A 19,621-nucleotide genomic window follows, 5' to 3' on the forward strand; every position below is an offset into this window, starting at 1 on the left:
CTGTTAAGCGAGAAGTGGGAACTACAACGGAGGAGATAAGCGGTCTAGAGCTCATTACATATTTATACCCAGCAGGGCGTGGCTACGGTGAAGCGGTTCAGCCAATCCAGTTCGGCCGGTGGAATGGGGGCGTTCCGTTCCGCTGCGAGCAGAAGTTCAACAGCGAGCCCAGACAGTGCTGGGGAAAGGCAGATAGAGAGGGCAGCGGCGAGGGCTGGCTGTACGACCCTCTTTTGGGGGGTCCGATTATAACAAAAATATTACACACATGCTTGAACGCCCCAGCCGCATGATAGGCCATATGTGGATAATAATAGGTATTTTTAGAAAGCATATAGCTTCTGACTCTATATTTAAAATGCCTATTTTACTTTTCCTGTTAGACACGTCCGCGTCTATGAATCAGCGCACTTATTTGGGTACGACATATCTGGACATTGCTAAAGGCGCGGTTGAAATCTTTATGAAGGTAAAGGATTGATTTTACCCCCATTTTTTCAGCACGTACATTGCTGTGATGAGCGCGGGTTCCGCTGGGAGCGTTCGGTCAGTTAATATAATAATAATATGTATTATATGGTTTTCTGTTGACAGCTGCGTGCTCGAGACCCGGCTAGTAGGGGCGACAGGTACATGCTAGTTACATTCGATGATCCACCATACGGAGTAAAGGTAATTAGAAAATGGTACAATTTTTTATTTAATCACTCGAAGCTGTTGTCTGCCAATGAGACGTTACTGTCCATCTGAGTAGCGACGAGTGAAGGGTTGCTTCTCGATGGCGAAAACTGCATTTATTACTTTTATAACCGCATACCGGAGCAGCCGTACATCCGAACATCAGCGGACATTTTGCTTTTGTGTGGACTAAAGTCTCGGGCGTCGAGATGGAGGCGGAGAGATTTGTTATCTTTTCTGACGTCTCCCCCTTTTCTACATTAAATGGTCTGGATTGGTCGGGTAGCCCGCACATCATAATATACCCTCCCCTTGCATCCGTTGTACGTCTGACCTCCACGCTTAACCATTGGCCAATCTGATGAGTTGAATCACATGAGATACTTTAACGGATTCAATGGATGCCCCACTAGAATATTATTAATAATCTCATAGTATTCATTTCTAATAGTAATTGTTGTCATATAACACCCATCACTAACCCACACCTGCACCCGCCCATCTCTCTCTCTCTCTCTCTCTCTCTCTCTCTCTCTCTCTCTCTCTCTCTCTCTCTCTCTCTCTCTCTCTCTCTCTCTCTCTCTCTCTCTCTCTCTCTCTCTTTCTCTCTTTCTCTCTTTCTCTCTCTCGCTACTCCCCCCACAAGCATACACACGGCATTGCAAGGATTTCAATGAAATTATGTCATCACATAATAACAATTCATTGAATATTTTGGAACATGCCATGCTTCAAGCTGCAATTTCTAAACCCAAATAAACCTAATCTATAAAGAGCATATAAATGGCTGAAATTCATACTCTTTACTCTCTTAACTCTTGGTAGATTTTGGCAGAACGTCACAGAGTCCTTCGAGGTTAGATCCTGTGAAATATATAAAGTGTAATGTGCATTACTCTTCCATTGTCACAGAGGAGTCTTTTATTTTGAAGGCAGCTTGATGTTCATTCCTCTTCAAAGCATTTCTTCCATTTCACTCTCCAACACAGTTAACCATCCTCAAGTTATGTCTTACACATTATTAGTGAGGAGCCTTGATAGACATTTAACTTTAATCCGAAAACATTAACCATCAATAAGACATTTAGCATGCTTCTCAAATCAAATGAATTGTTTATATATATTTTTGTAAATTCAATTTACTTTCTTTCTATCAAATTAAATGTAAAATATAACTTGCATATAATCTGTCATATTTTTTAAGACAGCACCTTAACTACATTGTTTATTTAATTTTTTTACCCAGTGCTCTCACATTTCTCAACGTTCAACAAGTCAGCCTTGAGGTTTTTCTTGGATGACCCATTTTACTTAGGTTCTTAATCATTGACAAAAGGACTGTCTCAGGTAGTGATGGTCCTCCCTTATTAACTTATCTAACCTAGCGTTGTAGCCACTTACTCCTATGTGTAATCTTTATACTGAGCTCCCTTTTATATTTTTGTTTGTAAATTAGCAATGTTTTATTGGGGGGCAGTGTCATTACACACCACCTAACCTGCGGTAGACTCTCCTTCTTTCATTAGTATTCTCTCTTCGCAGGATGTCTGTCAATGCTTACAGGTCACTTTCAGGTCACGTAAGGTTAAGTATGGAGCTGCATTGGCAACTGGCCTGAGTAGGAAAAAGAGCCAATAGTCTTTCGGCTTTACCTATGCCTGTGTTGTGGTTTCTCACTTCTCCCTCCCTCTCATTTTTCAATTCCTATCATGTGTGTAATTAGATACTCTCCCCTGAAAAAAGCTCTGTAGTCTAGGCCATGGACATAGTAAGATGTTGGATAAGCTATTGGTGATATTGAAACCAAATGATTTATTAATCTATTCATCCCCCTCTGTGGTTTATTCCAAAGTGTTTGTGACTTGTGTGGAGACATGGACGTTCCCCCATGCGGTCACACCGTTAGACGACCCCCCCCTGTGCCTCCGTGTGTCTCCAGGCCGGCTGGAAGGAGAACCACGCCACCTTCATGAGCGAGCTGAAGAACCTGCAGGCGTCTGGCCTGACCACCCTGGGCCACGCTCTGCGCACCGCCTTCGACCTCCTCAACCTCAACCGCCTCGTCTCGGGCATCGACAACTACGGGCAGGTGTGAGACGCATTCAACGCCGCCGCACAGCGTATGGCGTCGACCGTTTTCAAGTTTTGTCCTCCTGAAACTATTGGCAAATATCAAGGGGATGAACATACCAAAGAATAGCTAGATAGTGAGTCAATAATTAGCGAATGGTATTGTGGTTGTTGTTTTTTCCGATAGCTAATGCTGCAAAACAAGCTTAACCAATCTCTCAGTGATTTCATTTGGACATAAACTCCATCTCCTCCTATCTATCATAGGCGTAAGCAACAATAATATAGACTGTCAAAAGATCTAGGCTATTTTATCAGGGTCGCTCAGATGTATGTGTGTATATGTATATAATTACATGTAATCACGTGTCTAATGTTTTTTTTTTTGTATGGGTCTGGATGGAATATAAAGTGTCTGAGCGGTAACCAGATATGTGACACGTTTTATCACGGCTCTAACCCAACTGTCTCGTCCTCACAGGGTCGTAACCCGTTCTTCTTGGAGCCCTCTGTGATCATCACTATCACTGACGGCAACAAGCTGACTCACAGCTCTGGGGTTCCGGAAGAGGTGAGAACAACAACAGCAGAACGGCTGACACAATCCATTTTCACATTTATTAAACTGGCACAAATAATCCCTAAAAAAAATTAGAAAAATGGAAGGAATACCATTTATGCTTATATATATATATGTTTATGTATATGTATATTTATATATTATATACATATGTCTTTTTTTGATATAAGGGTAGACAAAAATTAAACATTTGGAAAATAGTATTTCCAAATGTCTTACTCCCTCTCCCATCCCTCTCCCTTGCTCTCTACCTCCCTCCCTCTCTCTACCACTCTACCCTCCCTCCCTTTCTCCCTGGCTCACGGCCCAGCTGCACCTGCCGCTGAACTCCCCCCTGCCAGGCAGTGAGCTGACGAAGGAGCCCTTCCGGTGGGACCAGCGGCTGTTCGCCCTGGTTCTGAGGCTCCCGGGGGCCGCCACGCCTGACAGCGAGCAGCTGGGCAGCGTCCCCACGGACGAGTCTGCCATCACGCAGATGTGTGAGGTCACCGGAGGTAAGGTGTCCTCTTCCTCTCTCTCTGAAGGTAGCGTCGCCAGTGTAGCAGAAGTACTCATCAGCACCAGTAATGACAGACTATTAGGCATTTCTGGTATGTAATTGTTTCATTTTGTTTTAGCAGATGCTTTTGTCTGGGAGAGAGGTTGGGAGAGAGGGGTTTGATGGCGGGGTTAGACATCTAGCTCTAGGTTAACTACAGGTATGCCTCAGCCATTGGGGAATGAATACACTGAACCTATTGGCTGGGTCGGCTTAGCTCAGGAGGTAGAGCATTTGGAACTTGTAACTGAATGGTTGCTAGTTCGATCCCCGGCTCCTCCTAGCTGAGTGTCCCTGAGCAAGACACTTAACCCTAACGGCTCCTGACGAGCTGGCTGTCGCCTTGCATGGTTGACTCTGCCGTCGGTGTGTCAATGTGTGTATTAACCGATGTAAGTCGCTTTGGATAAAAGCGTCTGCAAAATGCCCTAATTGTAATTGAGTCAAACACCCTAGCCTCTAGACTGCCCCAACATTTATAAGTCACATTATGCAGAATTAAAAAAAACTCCAACAACTCAGAGTGACTGAGAAAATAGCGATTAAAAAAATGATAGGCCTTGATCCCAGAACAACCCAGACGTTAGGTTAACGCTAGGCCTGTTGGGTCTGAGCCTGTTGAGTCTGAGCCTGTGGCCTCTCGCAGGACGCTCCTACTGCGTGCGGACCCAGAGGATGTTGAACCAGTGTCTGGAGTCTCTGGTGCAGAAGGTCCAGAGCGGGGTGGTCATCAACTTTGAGAGGAGCGCCTCCGATCCGCCCGTAGCGGGGGAAGGTAGGTTCCACCAACCGGCCTTCAGCCCAGAATCCTTTCATTTAGAACCCTTCAGAATAAATTCAGAATACTGGACGTGTCTGAACCTGAATAAGGCGTTTATAAAGTTGGAAACCCGTCGAACACCTCATTCTATGGGTTTTAAAATATTATGACAGCTAGGTTGTATTGCCAAGATGTATTGCCAAGTTATTTCATTGGTGGCATGATAGTACTTGTTCTAAGAGTTGTAAAAACGTTTTTTATCAAGGTATTGCTATACTTGTGAGGCAGTGTATGTCTGTGGACTTGTCAAACAATTTAGGGAATGTGAAAGTCTTGTCTTATTTCAAACTGTTTGCGTTACAGATGGCTCCGTAGAGTCAAGCCGATCTGTATCGTTATTCAACTCACAACCTTGGCACAGCTGCCACAAGCTCATCTACGTGCGCCCGAACCCGAAGACCGGACTGCCCGTGGGCCACTGGCCCATCCCAGAGTCCTTCTGGCCAGAACCCAACTCTCCAGCTCTGGTGAGAGATCGGGACATAGAGTTTGTCCATGCTCATTTAAACGATTAATCAATTAATCATTCATCATCATCATCATCACAAATACTAAACAATCACTACGATAATCTAATATTTTGGTTATTTTGTTGATCATATTTATATACAAAGTCAAAGCAAGACGGTGGTCATTTGCCGAATGTTATTATTGATACACTTTTTATAGACTAAAACCATTGGAGTCATCTGAAACAAACGTTGTTTTTCGTTGCATCCAAAAGCCACACACTCTTAAATATATTGACACTCGTTCACCTGTGTGGGCCCCAGCCGCCCCGCTCTGCCCACCCCGTGGTGCGCTTCTCCTGTGCCGACTGTGAGCCCATGGTGATCGACAAGCTGCCCTTCGACAAGTACGAGCTGGAGCCCTCGCCCCTCACGCAGTACGTGCTGGAGAGGAAGGCCCCGCACATGTGCTGGCAGGTAGGACCAGTGCTCGCCAACGGCTCCACATGTTGGTCTGTCTCGCCGTACTGTTGTACAGCCATGTGTGTGATTTGACCTGGAGGTAGACTCTGAGTTGAAGCGGGTCGGAACAGTTCCAGTGTCCTAAGCGTCTTAGAGTACCATATTAAGCGCTATATAAATTTCATTTATTATTATTAATATGCTCGCCTTCAGTCACTGTTTTTATGTAAATAGTTACTGCATGCTCTTGCAGCGAAAAAGAATAAATCAATGATATGTCTTTCTATGCATTGTTTTAAAATGAAATCCAGAATGAGGAATACAAATGTAATCAGAATTAAATCAGAATTAAATCCAGTTATATCTCTAGCTTGTATTTGTAAGGGTCCACCCAGAGTTGGACTAGGGAACTCTTCATCCGCAGTCAGATACCCCATAGTATTCCCCTTTAGTGTTAGTGAGGTTACCTAAAAGCTAGACCCTGAGCTCCCCCCTTATGTCGCCAGGTGTTTGTCAGCAGCAGTGGGAAGCCCAGCGACCTGGGCCAACCCTTCGGCTACCTTAAGGCCAGCACCACGCTGACCTGCGTCAACCTCTTCGTCATGCCTTACAACTACCCGGTGCTTCTGCCCTTACTCGGTGAGCCTTCACACACACTTGTTGTTAGTGTCTTGTGTTAAAGTGGCTAAACCTAAAAGATTTCATCTTTTGTTGTCTTTGGCGACATCTTTGGCTGCAAGTGGTAATCTTTCCCAGAGATTACGTGTCGCCACCAACACCCAAGTTCGTAACATTCATAATTATGCAAATGCAAGGGCTTTCATTAGCCGGCCATGGGCTTGATCACCATTCTGTTACATGGCGCCACAAGCCAATCGTTCGGACACCAGTTTATATAGCAGGTGGCACCAAAAAACACATGACACTTAACATGGTAGATGACATTTCACCAATCAAACATTTTATCAGCATGAACCATGGTAAGCAGCATCCCCACGTGGGGCTTTTCAAAACCTATTTTGTAAGGGTTAACCTCCCCTTTATTATGCCATTGATACATCGGAAGGGATATCAACCTTGATGTTCTTCTCTCGTCCCCATGGCCTCTCTTCCTTGCAGATGACTTGTTCAAGGTACACAAGCTGAAACCCAATCTGAAGTGGCGCCAGGCGTTGGAGAGCTACCTGAAGACGATGCCTCCTTACTACCTCATGGTGGGTAACCCGACGCGCCTTCTCACGTTGCTTTCACTTAGCACCTCGTGAACATGGATCATTATTACTCACTGACAGAACTGAGCACGTTGCCCTGGGCAAAGCAAAATCACACACCAACAACGTCACCTGCGGTGTCCCCCAGGGCTCGGTGTTGGGCCCCACACTGTTCTCACTGTACATGCTCCCCCTGGGTAGTGTCATTAGCAGGCATGGCTTGTCTTACCACTGTTATGCTGATGATACACAGCTCTACATCAGGACAACCCCCACTTCTTCTGCCCCTCTGCCAACATCCACACTGACCACCTGCCTGGAGGAGATAGAGGCGTGGATGAAGCTCAACTTCCTACAACTTAACAGCCATAAAACGGAAGCCATCCTTATTGGCACGCCACATCAGCTCCGCTCCCCCACCATCACCAATATCACCTTCTCTGGCAAAAACATCCCCCTTTCCACATCCGTCACCAACCTCGGTGTTAAAATGGACCCACAACTTAATTTTGACACCCACATCAAACACCTCTGTAAGACAGCTTTATACCACCTCAGGAACATCGCCAAACTCCGCCAATCACTCACCCTGGCTGATGCAGAGAAGCTCGTCCATGCCTTTGTCTCCTCCAGGTTGGACTACTGCAATGCACTCCTCATTGGGATCCCTGGCAAGAGCATCCAGAGGCTCCAATACATTCAAAACAGTGCTGCCAGGGTCCTGATGAGGGTGCGCAAGCATGACCACATCACCCCCATCCTGAAATCACTGCACTGGCTCCCTGTCTCACTCAGAATTGAGTACAAGGTCTCCCTCCTCACCCACCAGTGCCTTCACGGACTTGCCCCCCTCTACCTTCAGGAACTCCTCACCCCCCCGACAAACTCACGTACACTCCGTTCAGGATCCACTCACACCCTCCAAACCCGACATACGAAGCTGTGCACCATGGGTGATCGGGCCTTTTCTGCTGCTGCCCCTAGACTATGGAACGCCCTCCCTGACCACCTGAGGGCTCCACAGACTACAGCTCTTTTTAAACGGAACCTCAAAACCCATCTCTTTAAAAGAGCATTTAGCTAAACTTTCTTTGAGGTTCCCCCTTTTTAATAGTTTTTTGGTATTTTTTTCTCTGAAGCACTTTGAGATTCTTGAATATAAAGTGCATTATAAATAAAATTTATTATTATTATTATTATTATTAGCCCTGGGTTGGTCCCATTCTCACCGTCCGCTCCTCTGCCTTGTGCTGGGTGTGTGTTTTGGGACTCACAGCCGCTGAAGAAGGCATTAAGGATGATGGGGGTGCCCAACCTCATCGCCGACAACATGGACTGTGGCCTCAGCTACAGCGTTATCGCCTACCTGAAGAAACTCAGCCAACAGGTGATTCAGGGTAGCTCACTGGGGATCTTAGTGCAACCAATAATGGGTCTGCACAAATGTGTTATCATTATAAAGAATCGAGGTCTAAACATTGAACGATCTACTTGGGTGTAATATGAGCTTAATACGTTGAAGATTAGGTGATGATAGGGTTCTTCTCATGTATACAGTACTCATCGTTGTGTTTTTGTGCTGCTGCTAATGTTTTTTTTCTGTTATTTTCAAATTCTTTGCTATTTCTGCCCTAATTTATGACTCTTTTTAATGCATTTAATATTTCTCTATGACTACTATGTAGTTGTTGCTGCCCACTGATCCACTGTATAGAATTGCCCTTTGTTGTATTGCGCATATGATAAACACAACAACAGAACCCTATAAAAGGAATTGAGGACGCCCTTTGAAAAAACAGAAACCATTCATTCAACACTCTTGTCAACATCCCAGGCCAAGATGGAGTCGGAGCGTCTGATCGTGTCGGTGGGCAAGAAGGCCCCCCAGGAGACTGGGATGAAGGTCCGGAGCCTCTCCAGCTCGCTGTCCCTGGCCCACCACCGACGGGACTTCAAGCAGCTCCTCCAGGGCCTAGCCGGGGAGTCCCCCCTGCACCTGGCCGACGTCAACCTCAAAGAGTTTGCCGGCTTCCACATCGCACTGCTTAACAAGGTAGCCCCCCACAGCTCCACTCGCCAAATGCCTGTGACGTGTGATTGGTTGAGCCTGTGAGGAGGAGTGTTTGATTGGCTTGTTTGGCGCCCGTCCATAGAGTCTGAAGCCTCAGTCGTACAGGAACGCATACGACATCCCGAGGAGGAATCTGTTGGACCAGCTGAGCAGAATGCGCTCCAATTTGCTCCGGAGTACGCAGAAGCTGATCAGAGGTCAAGACGAAGGTAGATCTTTTAATCATTAAGGGAAAGGGGAATTGAGGATTTGATTCTCAATAGGAGTTTAATGGCACAGGTGTAGTGTCGATATCGATAGCAAGAATTCCAACATTGGATACCATTCAAAACCTTTCATAGCTTCCACCTGCAGCTAAAATGTTGCTTTTGAATGCGTTGACTGTGACTGGGTTATGATAAAAAATTAAAATTTCCAAGTACAGACCTTTGATCCCCGATGACTTTTATTTCGAATGATGTTGATGTGACGGCAAATGCACGTTCAAATCCTCATTCTCTCCTCCCGTTCGCTTCTGGGCCTCTTAAGATTATCTGCACAGTATCCCCGTGGCTCAGATGGGGAACTACCAGGAATACCTGAAGATGATGCCGTCGCCGCTGAGAGAGATGGACCCCGACCAGCCCAAGCGCCTGCACACGTTCGGCAATCCCTTCAAACAGGACAAGAAGGTACATGATGGGGGGGACAGGATACTATGATGGTGGGACGGGGACCTTTTTGCTCCCAGTCTACCCGTACCCGCGTCGTAGAGAAAGCCGCCCAACAATAGCCTGCTCATAGATGACAAGCTCCCGTCAAATAAAGGATCGAAAAAATTTCCCTTTGGTGAGAAAGAAATAGAGTTTACCATGGTGATGCCCGGTCCTCTTGCCAGAAGTTGAAGGCCCACTTACTTAAAATTGAAGAGCATGGTTATTTGAAATGTCAAACACATTATTACAAGGATATCATATATAGGGTGAGAGGGTGTTAGCAATTGGTAAATGAAGTATCACATTGATACAGGCACACATTTGATGGGTTGCAGTATTTGTCACTTATGTATGAAATTGTTTCAAGAAATCAATATTACGTTGAATGAATCAGTTATAAAGGAGAGCATCAATTGAACCAATTATAGGGGACACATTCTACACTCAGAGACACTACTGTGGCCCGGTCCACTGTCAGGGAGCCAGTCCTCCAACACAGTGGTTCTCAAACCATTTATACCGCGTACTACCTCAGAAAATATTTGTCTCCCCAAATACCACCATTGTGACCGATGTTACATAACACAATATACATTATAACAAATTACAGTAGCATAGGCCTGCCCTATTCAGCTACAAACAATTCACGCAGGAGGCATATTTATTCCTTTAACTTATTTCAAACCCCATTTTAATGATCTCATGGTCTAAAGTTTTTTAGACCATTTTGTGATTATGTTTTTAAATAAATGACATAACTTATTTTTTTTTTTGGAGATACCTCTGTGTACCACTCAATCGCGCGGGCCTCCCCCCGTTGGAGACCCAGTCCTCTAACAGGTCCTCTCTCCCCCAGGGCATGATGATCGATGAGGCGGATGAGTTCGTGGTCGGCCCGCAGAGCAAGAAGAGGGCGGGCTCAGGAGACCTCAGCTCCGGCGTGGCGCTCAAGAAGAGGCGCAGCGTGTCCCCGTTGCTGCGGCGACCGCAGACTCCGCCCCCCGTTGCCAACCACGTGGCGGGAAAGCCCTTGCCGGGGGTTCTGTCACCGCAGAGCCCAGCCAAGCTCCTCCCCCAACACAAAGGTAGGTGGAGCCAGGGAGCAGGGTTTGGTTTGGGACAAGCAGAAGCCCGATAGTGTTCCCCTTACCATTCCCTCGTTTTGTATGATATAATAATAACCAAATATATTGAACAAAAAAAAAAAATCTTATTTCATGTCCGGCTAAACAATACAATGAATGTAACATGAATTAAACCCCTCAGTGATTAATGTTGCATTTGTTATGTCATGGATATAAGAATGGGAATATTAATTCATAATAATTATTTATTTTTCAATTGATATTTGTTGGTACAGTATCCCACTAGAGTTAACATAACACTAGCATCAATGTCTCACTAGGAGCTTCAACACACGGTATCAGTTGGATCCACACAAACCCTTTAATGACCCTGCCTCCTCTTCCTCCTCCTCCTCCACCTCCTCCTCCTCCACCTCCTCCTCCTCCTCCTCCTCCTCCTCCTCCTCTCGGAGCAGATGGCTCCGGCGTGGGGCTCCCTGAGAGCAACGGGGAGGGGGCCGCCCTGCTGCCCGAGCTGGCGCTCTCCTGGCCCAGCGAGGTGGACGGACTGTCAGGGAGCCCCGCCGTCCTGCCCCAGGAGGGGGGGGGCGGGCCTGGGGCCAGGCCCAGACCGGCACACCCTCCAGGGGGGACGGACGAGGCCGTGCAGGAGGACAAGGACCCTGCGGAGGAGGAGGAGGAGGAGGAGGAGGAGGAGGAGGTGCAGGAGGAGGAGAGTAATGGCGGTCTGGTGGAGGAGAAGCAGAGCTGCGACGCGCTGAGTCCGCCGGGTCACGACGGACAGTCGGAGGGCCCCGGAGGGGACGCTGCGGTTCTGGAGACGATAATCATCCCCCCGCTGGACTGCAGCCAGGCCGAGCTACGGACACGGGTCGTCAAGGAGGTCCGGAAACCTGGGCGCAGTGAGTGAAGTATACACACGGGCCCTGGGTTGAGGATTCAATTTCCATAGTAACTGGAGGATGTTTTTATTGATTTATTTTTCCATCTCTTTCGGTACTGCCCTTACATCGCCCTCTGCCGTCTGTCTCTGTGCTTTCTCCTCAAGACTTTGAAGCAATACTCAGACTCCTGGAGGAAGTGAGGGGGCCGGTGCATGTCCAGAAGTACCTGATCCACCATGCCATCAAAGAGGCTGCAAGGTGAGAGAACCACACCCCCGACTACCTTAAACCGAGTTAGAGAGAGAGAGAGAGAGAGAGAGAGAGAGAGAGAGAGAGAGAGAGAGAGAGAGAGAGAGAGAGAGAGACAGAGACAGAGACAGAGACAGAGATGGTCTTCTAGGTTAATCCCTAAAGCATTTGTTCTTCTTCCTCTAGGTTCAAGAAGCGTGTCTTGATCCAGCAGCTGGAAGACACCCTGGTGGAGATGGACGAGAAGCAGGCATCAGGCCAACAGCTCCACAACGACCACGGCAGATAGTGAAGAGACTGTGGAAATAACTGGCATCTGCCAATAACAACACATGGGAGGCTCAAGTTGGGCAGGTGGTGGCGGTGGGGCGGGGGGGGGGGGGGTATATGAAGGGGACGATGATTAGCTAGGCTAGTGGTTCCCTTCTGTACACCAACCCCCTCCACCCAGGCCATTACATCACTTCCTGTCCGAGGTGGAGGTTAAGGGGTTTAAGCCTGAAGGCTGGGACTGGATCCTCTGAGGATAAGTCAGAGAGATTATAATCCTCTTCAAGCCATAGACTTCCATATGGCTCCCATCCCAGGTCTGCGGAGCACACATTTCTGCCATCACGCACACACACACACACATACCACCACTCCATCCTAAAAGGAAGCAGACCCAGCTGCTGTCAGCTAACAGTGGCTGGGGAGATTGTTTAATGGCTGCTACCTGCACCATCCCCAATCACTCCTCTGGGTCAAGGGGTTCAAGGCAGCTCCTTAGTATTACTATACTTATAATTATTAGAAGCTAATAATAGGGTATCTGTTCAGCTGGTCTGATGTTTTAGCACTGTATTTACAGCCATATAGACTGTAATTATACTTCCTACTAAAGGTATAAAAAGAAAAAAACGACAATGCACTAATGAAGAGTTTGGGCTCACATGAGAAATCTGGTCTACCTCAAACTGTTGGCATGATATCCACATTCAGAAAGACCGGGGTTGGATGGCTGGACACCAAAACTCCACAATTTGGAGGTTAGATATGGGACTGGCCGACGTGACAGACCAACCATAGTGCAGTCGCTTCCACGGTTTATCAACCAACTGTCAGTGGTGTCCAAACTTCAACAACAGCAATAATTGTCTTGTTATTTTTTTCAATACAAACTTGTGACCGTGAGGATGCCAATGTGGTACCGATTCTTCAACACCCCCGTAAACCGACTCCTCTGTCTTACACAATCAGTGGCCAAAGCACTCGTTGGACTCCGTACACAAGCAGCGCTGTGTAATCCTGACATCTGCCACAACAGTTGACAGACACCTGTTCTTGACCTTGCACAGCTGCACTCTGCTGCATTTTAAGCTCTACTGCATTGATGAAGTATAGCATTTTGTTTGGTTCGGTTCCTATTATATATATATATATATATATATATATATATATATATATAAAATGTAAGCTACTTTTTAATGTTCATACAAAGTATAGAATATTTTTGGGAATCCCATTGCAGAGCATTAAAGTATTTTGGAAGAAAAGATGGATAAATATGGATGGTTTTGTGATCTTACGTTTTTTAATAACAAAAGAAAACACATACATGGGCAGAATGTTGTGCATTGCTGAATAATATAACAAGACACTCTATTGCCTAAAGAAATGTATCATTTGCATACACAATGAGAACCTTTTATCTTTGCCAATCAAATCTTGCTATGGAATCAAATTAAAATATAAATTATGGGGGGATAAAAGTTTGTTACTTTGTAGTTCTCAATAAGTATACAAGCTGTCGTGAACAGGAAGTACTTTGGAAGTCAAAGACCCATACAACCAACTTCACCATGCAAATTCACTATATTTTATATATAAAAAACCTTAAAGTTATTATCTAAATTAAATTATACAAAAGAGAATAGCAGTTGAGATGGCCAAAGCTGCCCACTGTCTGCCTTTTGTTTGCAGTTCTCCCATGTCCATACAAGTGGACATTGCACTTTATTAATGGTATATCAATCACTGTTGGATGTCTGACTGGCTCAACTACCCCAGATATACATCATCTCAAATCATATCCCCATGACAAGTATTGGTAATACTGGGTTTAAGATGGAACCACTTCCATCCAGCAACAAACAAACCCAGTTGGAGTGGTGGTCAAGGTCCACATGCATGTTGTTTTTCAACAAAATCATAACTAGGATCTAAAAAATGTAATCAAGACAGTCGGTAATCAGTTCCAAACCATGTGAGGAGAATTTAAAAGTTAAACAGTTCTTTACATTTATACAGCTGGTGGCAAAACTCCTTTGGTTAGAAAGAGTGATCACTGTTACTACATCAGAATACAAAACTGATCCAAAATCAAGGAAAATACTGACATTTTTAAAATCAGTCTGCTTTTATTAAATTAAAAAGTCTTAAATCTTAACAAATATGAAGGGAAACCCTTACGAACAAATTATTACTTTTCTAATGGGGGTTCACATACTCATTTCAGCAACTGTGACACCACTTTCCTCAGCTTAATATTCCCCTATCTTGCCTTGTTCGGGCACCGATAGACCTCATGGACCAAGCCTTTCAGTGCATACAAAATTAACAAATTAGACTCAGACAGTCCACAGGAAATTATTATGGTATTCTCTCAAAAGTCAAGTGTCCATTGTTAGATCTTACAACTCTGTTAACAATAAATAAATAAAAATATAAACTGCGGCGGCTTGGACATAGGCAACGGTTCATGAGACATGCCTTGCCCCTCATTCCAACAATGGATATCAATAAGGTTTCTGCTCAGAAGGGACAGGATCAATAGCCCGGTTTCTACTCAAAAGGGACAAGAAAAAAATGAAAGGGGCAGGCGTCTCCAAATATTAAGACTCCAAAGCAGTTATGATGACTACAAAACAAATCTGCCTGACAACAAAATGGAAAGGTTGGCACAATCTGTTAAATATAGTAATGATGAGTTTCATGGAGAGAGAGACAGAAAGAGACAGAAAGTCAGAGAGATGCATGGACAGCCAGCATATTAGTTTATGTACAAGACCAATTAAAGAGGGGGGGTATTAATTCTCACTTTGCCTTTTGATCTAGACAAAAAGCAAACTCATCTGGGCACAGAAGAGGACGACATGAGGCCAGTGTCATTGAAAATTTTCCAGCTTGCGTAGTCGTAGTGGGTTCGGAAGAGCCTGTTGGTTGCGGGCGGAGGAAGCCTCCTGCTCAGGGGTGCGGAACAGTACTCTCCCCCGGTGGTTGAAAAGGTAGAAGGACGGGTGGTTCCGGAGCGTGTCAAATGTTCTAGAAGAGGATATAGGGTTAGGCTGAACACGTTGAACAGAAATGCAGGATCTTCTGATCCACCCTCACCCCTACCAGACTATACGGTTTGTGTAAAAACAAAGTAAGAAAATGTGTTATAAGTGCTGTGAAATGGGTTCTCGGACAGTTTTTTCCTCTAATGGTCTTTATGGAGTATTAAATAGCATCAACATAGTTCAAAATGATTAAGTGGGGTAGACAATGGTATATTTTACAGGTGTAAATATTGTAATACAGTCCTTATACATCCGAGATTGCTTCGGTGGGATGATGAAAGCATACCTATTTTTCAACTCTGAAGAGGCGTCCATTTCTCTGAACTCGCCAGCAATATGGACAATACCATAACAGGTCATGACAAACGACAATAACGTCTGTAGAACAATCTGCGAAAGACGAGGAACGAAGTTCAGACGATTTGTAGAACAAGGATAACATTTTTGCTAGATCCTGTAATATAGGAGTAAAAATAACCTACATCTATTGGTAACATTTCATTCTCCTTCTCTGTGAGGCGCATGTATGATCGGTCTGAAATAAAGAAGAAAATGTTAGATAACAGAACAGCGACACACGACTCTTAAGACAAAATAAAAAAGGTGCGTGTGGGGCAATACATTGACAAACGGCGTCCTGCCATTACATACAGAATTGTAATTCGGCGATGTCAACGATTCAGCGGAGTCTCAAAGCCATTGATTCAGAATTCAGCTAAACTGCGCTAGCCGCTACTTAGCCTTCAGCCCACAGGCCGCAGTTTGCACTGTGGCTGGATAATTTATAACAGGATGCTTGTTCAAACGACGGCATCGGATTTTTTATAATCACAACAATATCATGGTCAACATGCTACCATCGAGACTTACGCTGTGCTGCTGAGAAAGCTGCATGAGCTAAGGCAAAAAGTCCAACGCCGACAATCCCTTTCCAAAACGAGGACGCCATTTTCAACTCAGGGTGATGAGGGGGACTGAACTGGCGTCGCAAAGTAATGTCGTCAGAACCGCTGCAGTGGCGCTCAGTTGTGTCTACAGAATATTATGGATGCCGATGAGATCAGGTGTACACATAAACACGGTAAAATTGAGTAAACAAAATCGATTTGGTGTTTGTCCTATTATTATTAATTTAAAATATGTGATTCAGTAAATATGTATTAATTTGATAAACGGAACCTGCACATTGTATTTTATTTTGAAGTCTGGTCTCATATCCGGTCGAACCACTCCTCTTTCCTGTTAGCTCAAACTATAGCTAGGCACTTGTTTAGTGAAATTTGGCTAATCTTTTCGTTTAATTGACTCATTGGTCGGGTTTAAGTAACCATTTTATAAATATGGCGGAAGCACTTCAGAAGAAATTGCAATCGGAGTTGGAGAAATACAAACAGATGCAGAAAGGTGAATGCTAGGATTCGAATCTACTCTGAATCTTGGGCCAATTTCTGCCATGCTGTGTCAAGCTCGCACAATATAGCTGTTTTTGAAATTAAATAGCAAGCGTTTTCTGTTTAATGCAAGTATTTTGGCATTTGTACGCATACAACTGTTATAAACAAATGTATACTATAATGATCATAACCATGCCCTTCTTATGCAGATGTCAGTAAAAGCATGTCAGCCCGACAGAAGCTAGAGGCACAGTTGACAGAGAACAACATTGTCAAAGAGGTATTGTTCTGGATATTTGGGTCGTTGCTGCGTTCTCATCATTATTATACAATAACATATCTCCCAACTTAAAATGCAGTTCACTAACGAGCTACAACAAATATATTAACTGGTGCTCTTATGACTTTTGTTTTAGGAGCTGGACCTAATGGAGAGTTCAAACACAGTATATAAGCTTATTGGCCCGGTACTGGTGAAGCAAGACTTGGAGGAGGCGAAGGCAACTGTAGCAAAAAGGCTAGAATATATTAATGGAGAGATGTGAGTTGTGTTTACTAGTTATCATCATACAATTCCACCACATTATGAACTAACTAGTGTATATATTGTTAATCTACTACCACTGACAGGTGTACATGGGTAATGGTTAGTGAATAATCTGCATTCACAATATTGCACTTCGTATTGAATTGAACTGTGATCATGTGCATGCCTTTGTACAGGTAGTTATGATCCACACAATAGTTTAATACTTGCACAGTGATACTTGCACAAGTCTTGCAAAAAAAATTATATTAAACATTTCATTTAATATTCATTTTACAGGCAGGAATCAAATGTAGAAAAAATGCCAAACTATAAAACATTTAATAAACCAGTACCGAAACATTGCAACACATATCAATATGTCATCACCAATTCCTGAGAAACCCAAGTATAAACATAAAAAAATAAATAATCAAAGTGGACCCATATAGAACATAAATACTGCTACCCTGAGCGATGTTTAGATCACTGCATGTTCTCCGGAAGTTTAATACAATAATACCCTTAACATAGACAGCAAATTTCCTTATTTATTAATAAAAACCTTTCATGCTTCTCTTTTTTTACAGTCAAAGATATGAAGCACTGTTGAAGGAAATGGAGAAGAAGTCTGAGCAGCACCGGGAGGTTCTGTCCAGTCTACAGCAGGAGTATCAGAAAGCCACGGGTCGGGCGGTGGCCAAAGTCTGAGCACAGAGCGGTCATCTGAACCACTGCATGCACTCTCACCCTCGGATGAAACTCTTATGTTTGGTCTTAATGGTTAAAGGTTAAAGATGGAGGAATGTTGCAATGTATTTGCAGCAGTAAGGAGTATTTTTTTTTTTTTTTGTTCTAATAAACATCGTTGTCAAAACAGCTTTATATTCCTGACTGTTAATTACGTTTTCTGTGTAAACGGATGGCAGATTAAACATGAAACGGTAACGCAGTCCAAGGGAGGGTTGCGCATATTTGGTTCTACACACCTCTGCACTAAGCTTTCGTGGAAAGACCCACGTTTTATTGGAAGAGGGGAAAGGAGCACACAGACTGCTCAGCATCTCAAAGGGGATGGGGTGGGACACCTCGGCCGAGTGAAGCGAATCATTTGTTTAATTATAGGGGTTAGGCGAGCAGCCCACCGGAGCAGATGTCGACCTCTGGTAGAGCGCGCACTGGTATGCAGGCGGACCGCAAGCTCAAAGCGCGTAAATTGACTGGGCATTGTTTCCTATGAATTGCAATTGGTATCCAGCGTCGTCAAGTCAAACCCCCATGATCAACCTCCAGCTGAGGATTTAAGTCAAAGGAAGCCGTACATATTGCCATGCAACAAAATACGCATCTGAATTCACTTTCCATCAACGAACGCATTTAAGTGGTATGTTAACGATGCATAGACCCTTTCGATTACATGCTACATGGTTTTAGAATACGTTTTCGTTTATATAGGCGATATATCAAGGCATTGGACCAGTTTGGTCCTATTAAACCTTTTCCCAGTAAAATAAAAGTCCGTGCTTAGACGGGCTTTTATTTTATACTGCAGCTGTCCAAACAAAAAATGTCGATGTGCCAAACCCTCCCCTCTCCCCAAGACGTGCTCCCCCAGCTCCTAACTTGGGTGTGGGGTTTGCATCTGGCGCGTGGGTCAAGCGGCCTATTAGCACCCTAAGTGCGATTTGGGTAGTGTGTTGTTTTATGGGCTCCAAGCCCGGCGCGTGTCCAACGGGATGGCCTCTTGCGACTTTTTTTGCAAGAGTCTACAGAAGTCCTACTATCAAAAGTATGCAATTCCTCAAAGGCCTACCGGTATTATGCTATCATTAATAGGCTAGGCCTATATGTTTTGATAACCATGCAGGCTTTGCACGCGCCAATTTCCCTGGAGAAAATTCCTTTTCAATTAAATGTGGCTTCGAACACAACTGTTTTGTTATTGAAGTCAACAAGGTCGAATTTAATCCACATCATTCACAGTTAAAGGCAGTGGGGCTCTGTTTGTGGAGGGAGGATATTAACATCAGGTAGGGCAATGCACATTGTTCTAGACCTGTTGCGTAAAAACTGCGTCGACCTGCTTGCGCCCCGTGAGATATTGATTCCAAGGAGGCTGAAGCGATGGTCTACTTCACACTACACAATGCGTAGTAATCTTCATCCGGTGATTGCGGTTCATCCTGACGATTGTCATCCTTTGCACCCTGAGTGGCCTGTATAGCTTTTCCACATTGCATATAGTGAAGTGCAAAATGTCATTGTTAGGATCGTTTGGTAAGATGGCTCTTGCATCGCCATTTATTGTGGTCTCTTGGATGTTCATATTCTCATTGTGGTAACACGATGGCGACATTTAGGATGATAGTCTAAACCTATTAGGCTTAGTAAAGTCACGTCTGGATGGAATACCATTGCGTAGGCTATAGGTTTTCTTTTTTGTAGCTATATCTCTTTTATTTGCACAATGAAATAATGCAGTACATGATGTTCAGAACATACGAGAAACCAGCATTAAGGCAATTGAAAAGATGCTCCATCAGGCTGGCCCTCAATCTGTCATTAAAATAATAGGGAGAATCTCTGTTC

The 19,621-nt window shown here is 44.5% G+C and overlaps 3 protein-coding genes across 3 annotated transcripts; 2 read left to right on the forward strand and 1 right to left on the reverse strand.

The window, feature by feature from the left end:
* The first annotated feature begins 187 nt into the window (after positions 1–187).
* Positions 188–12,138, forward strand: ints6l (integrator complex subunit 6 like). The gene is made up of 18 exons (XM_056600720.1): positions 188–469; positions 595–672; positions 2,618–2,767; positions 3,230–3,319; positions 3,639–3,822; positions 4,513–4,641; positions 4,990–5,153; positions 5,460–5,612; positions 6,104–6,236; positions 6,717–6,811; positions 8,085–8,195; positions 8,643–8,861; positions 8,962–9,088; positions 9,408–9,550; positions 10,431–10,659; positions 11,115–11,561; positions 11,708–11,801; positions 11,979–12,138. The coding sequence occupies exons 1-18, from the start codon at positions 269–271 to the stop codon at positions 12,079–12,081; spliced, it is 2,850 nt and encodes a 949-aa protein (XP_056456695.1). The 5' UTR covers positions 188–268; the 3' UTR covers positions 12,082–12,138.
* A 1,198-nt stretch (positions 12,139–13,336) lies between these two features.
* On the reverse strand, positions 13,337–16,221 carry mmgt1 (membrane magnesium transporter 1). The gene is made up of 4 exons (XM_056600849.1): positions 15,983–16,221; positions 15,595–15,647; positions 15,399–15,502; positions 13,337–15,095 (listed from the first exon to the last, which is right to left on the reverse strand). Exons 1-4 carry the CDS (start codon positions 16,059–16,061, stop codon positions 14,939–14,941), a joined length of 393 nt encoding a protein of 130 aa, XP_056456824.1. The 5' UTR covers positions 16,062–16,221; the 3' UTR covers positions 13,337–14,938.
* A 98-nt stretch (positions 16,222–16,319) lies between these two features.
* pfdn6 (prefoldin subunit 6) lies at positions 16,320–17,923 on the forward strand. Its single transcript, XM_056600850.1, has 4 exons — positions 16,320–16,516; positions 16,716–16,786; positions 16,923–17,047; positions 17,623–17,923. Exons 1-4 carry the CDS (start codon positions 16,453–16,455, stop codon positions 17,741–17,743), a joined length of 381 nt encoding a protein of 126 aa, XP_056456825.1. The 5' UTR covers positions 16,320–16,452; the 3' UTR covers positions 17,744–17,923.
* The last annotated feature ends 1,698 nt before the right edge of the window (positions 17,924–19,621 follow it).

The sequence above is a fragment of the Gadus chalcogrammus genome, chromosome 10 (genome assembly GCF_026213295.1).
Source record: "Gadus chalcogrammus isolate NIFS_2021 chromosome 10, NIFS_Gcha_1.0, whole genome shotgun sequence".
NCBI classification, from domain to species: Eukaryota; Metazoa; Chordata; class Actinopteri; order Gadiformes; family Gadidae; genus Gadus; species Gadus chalcogrammus.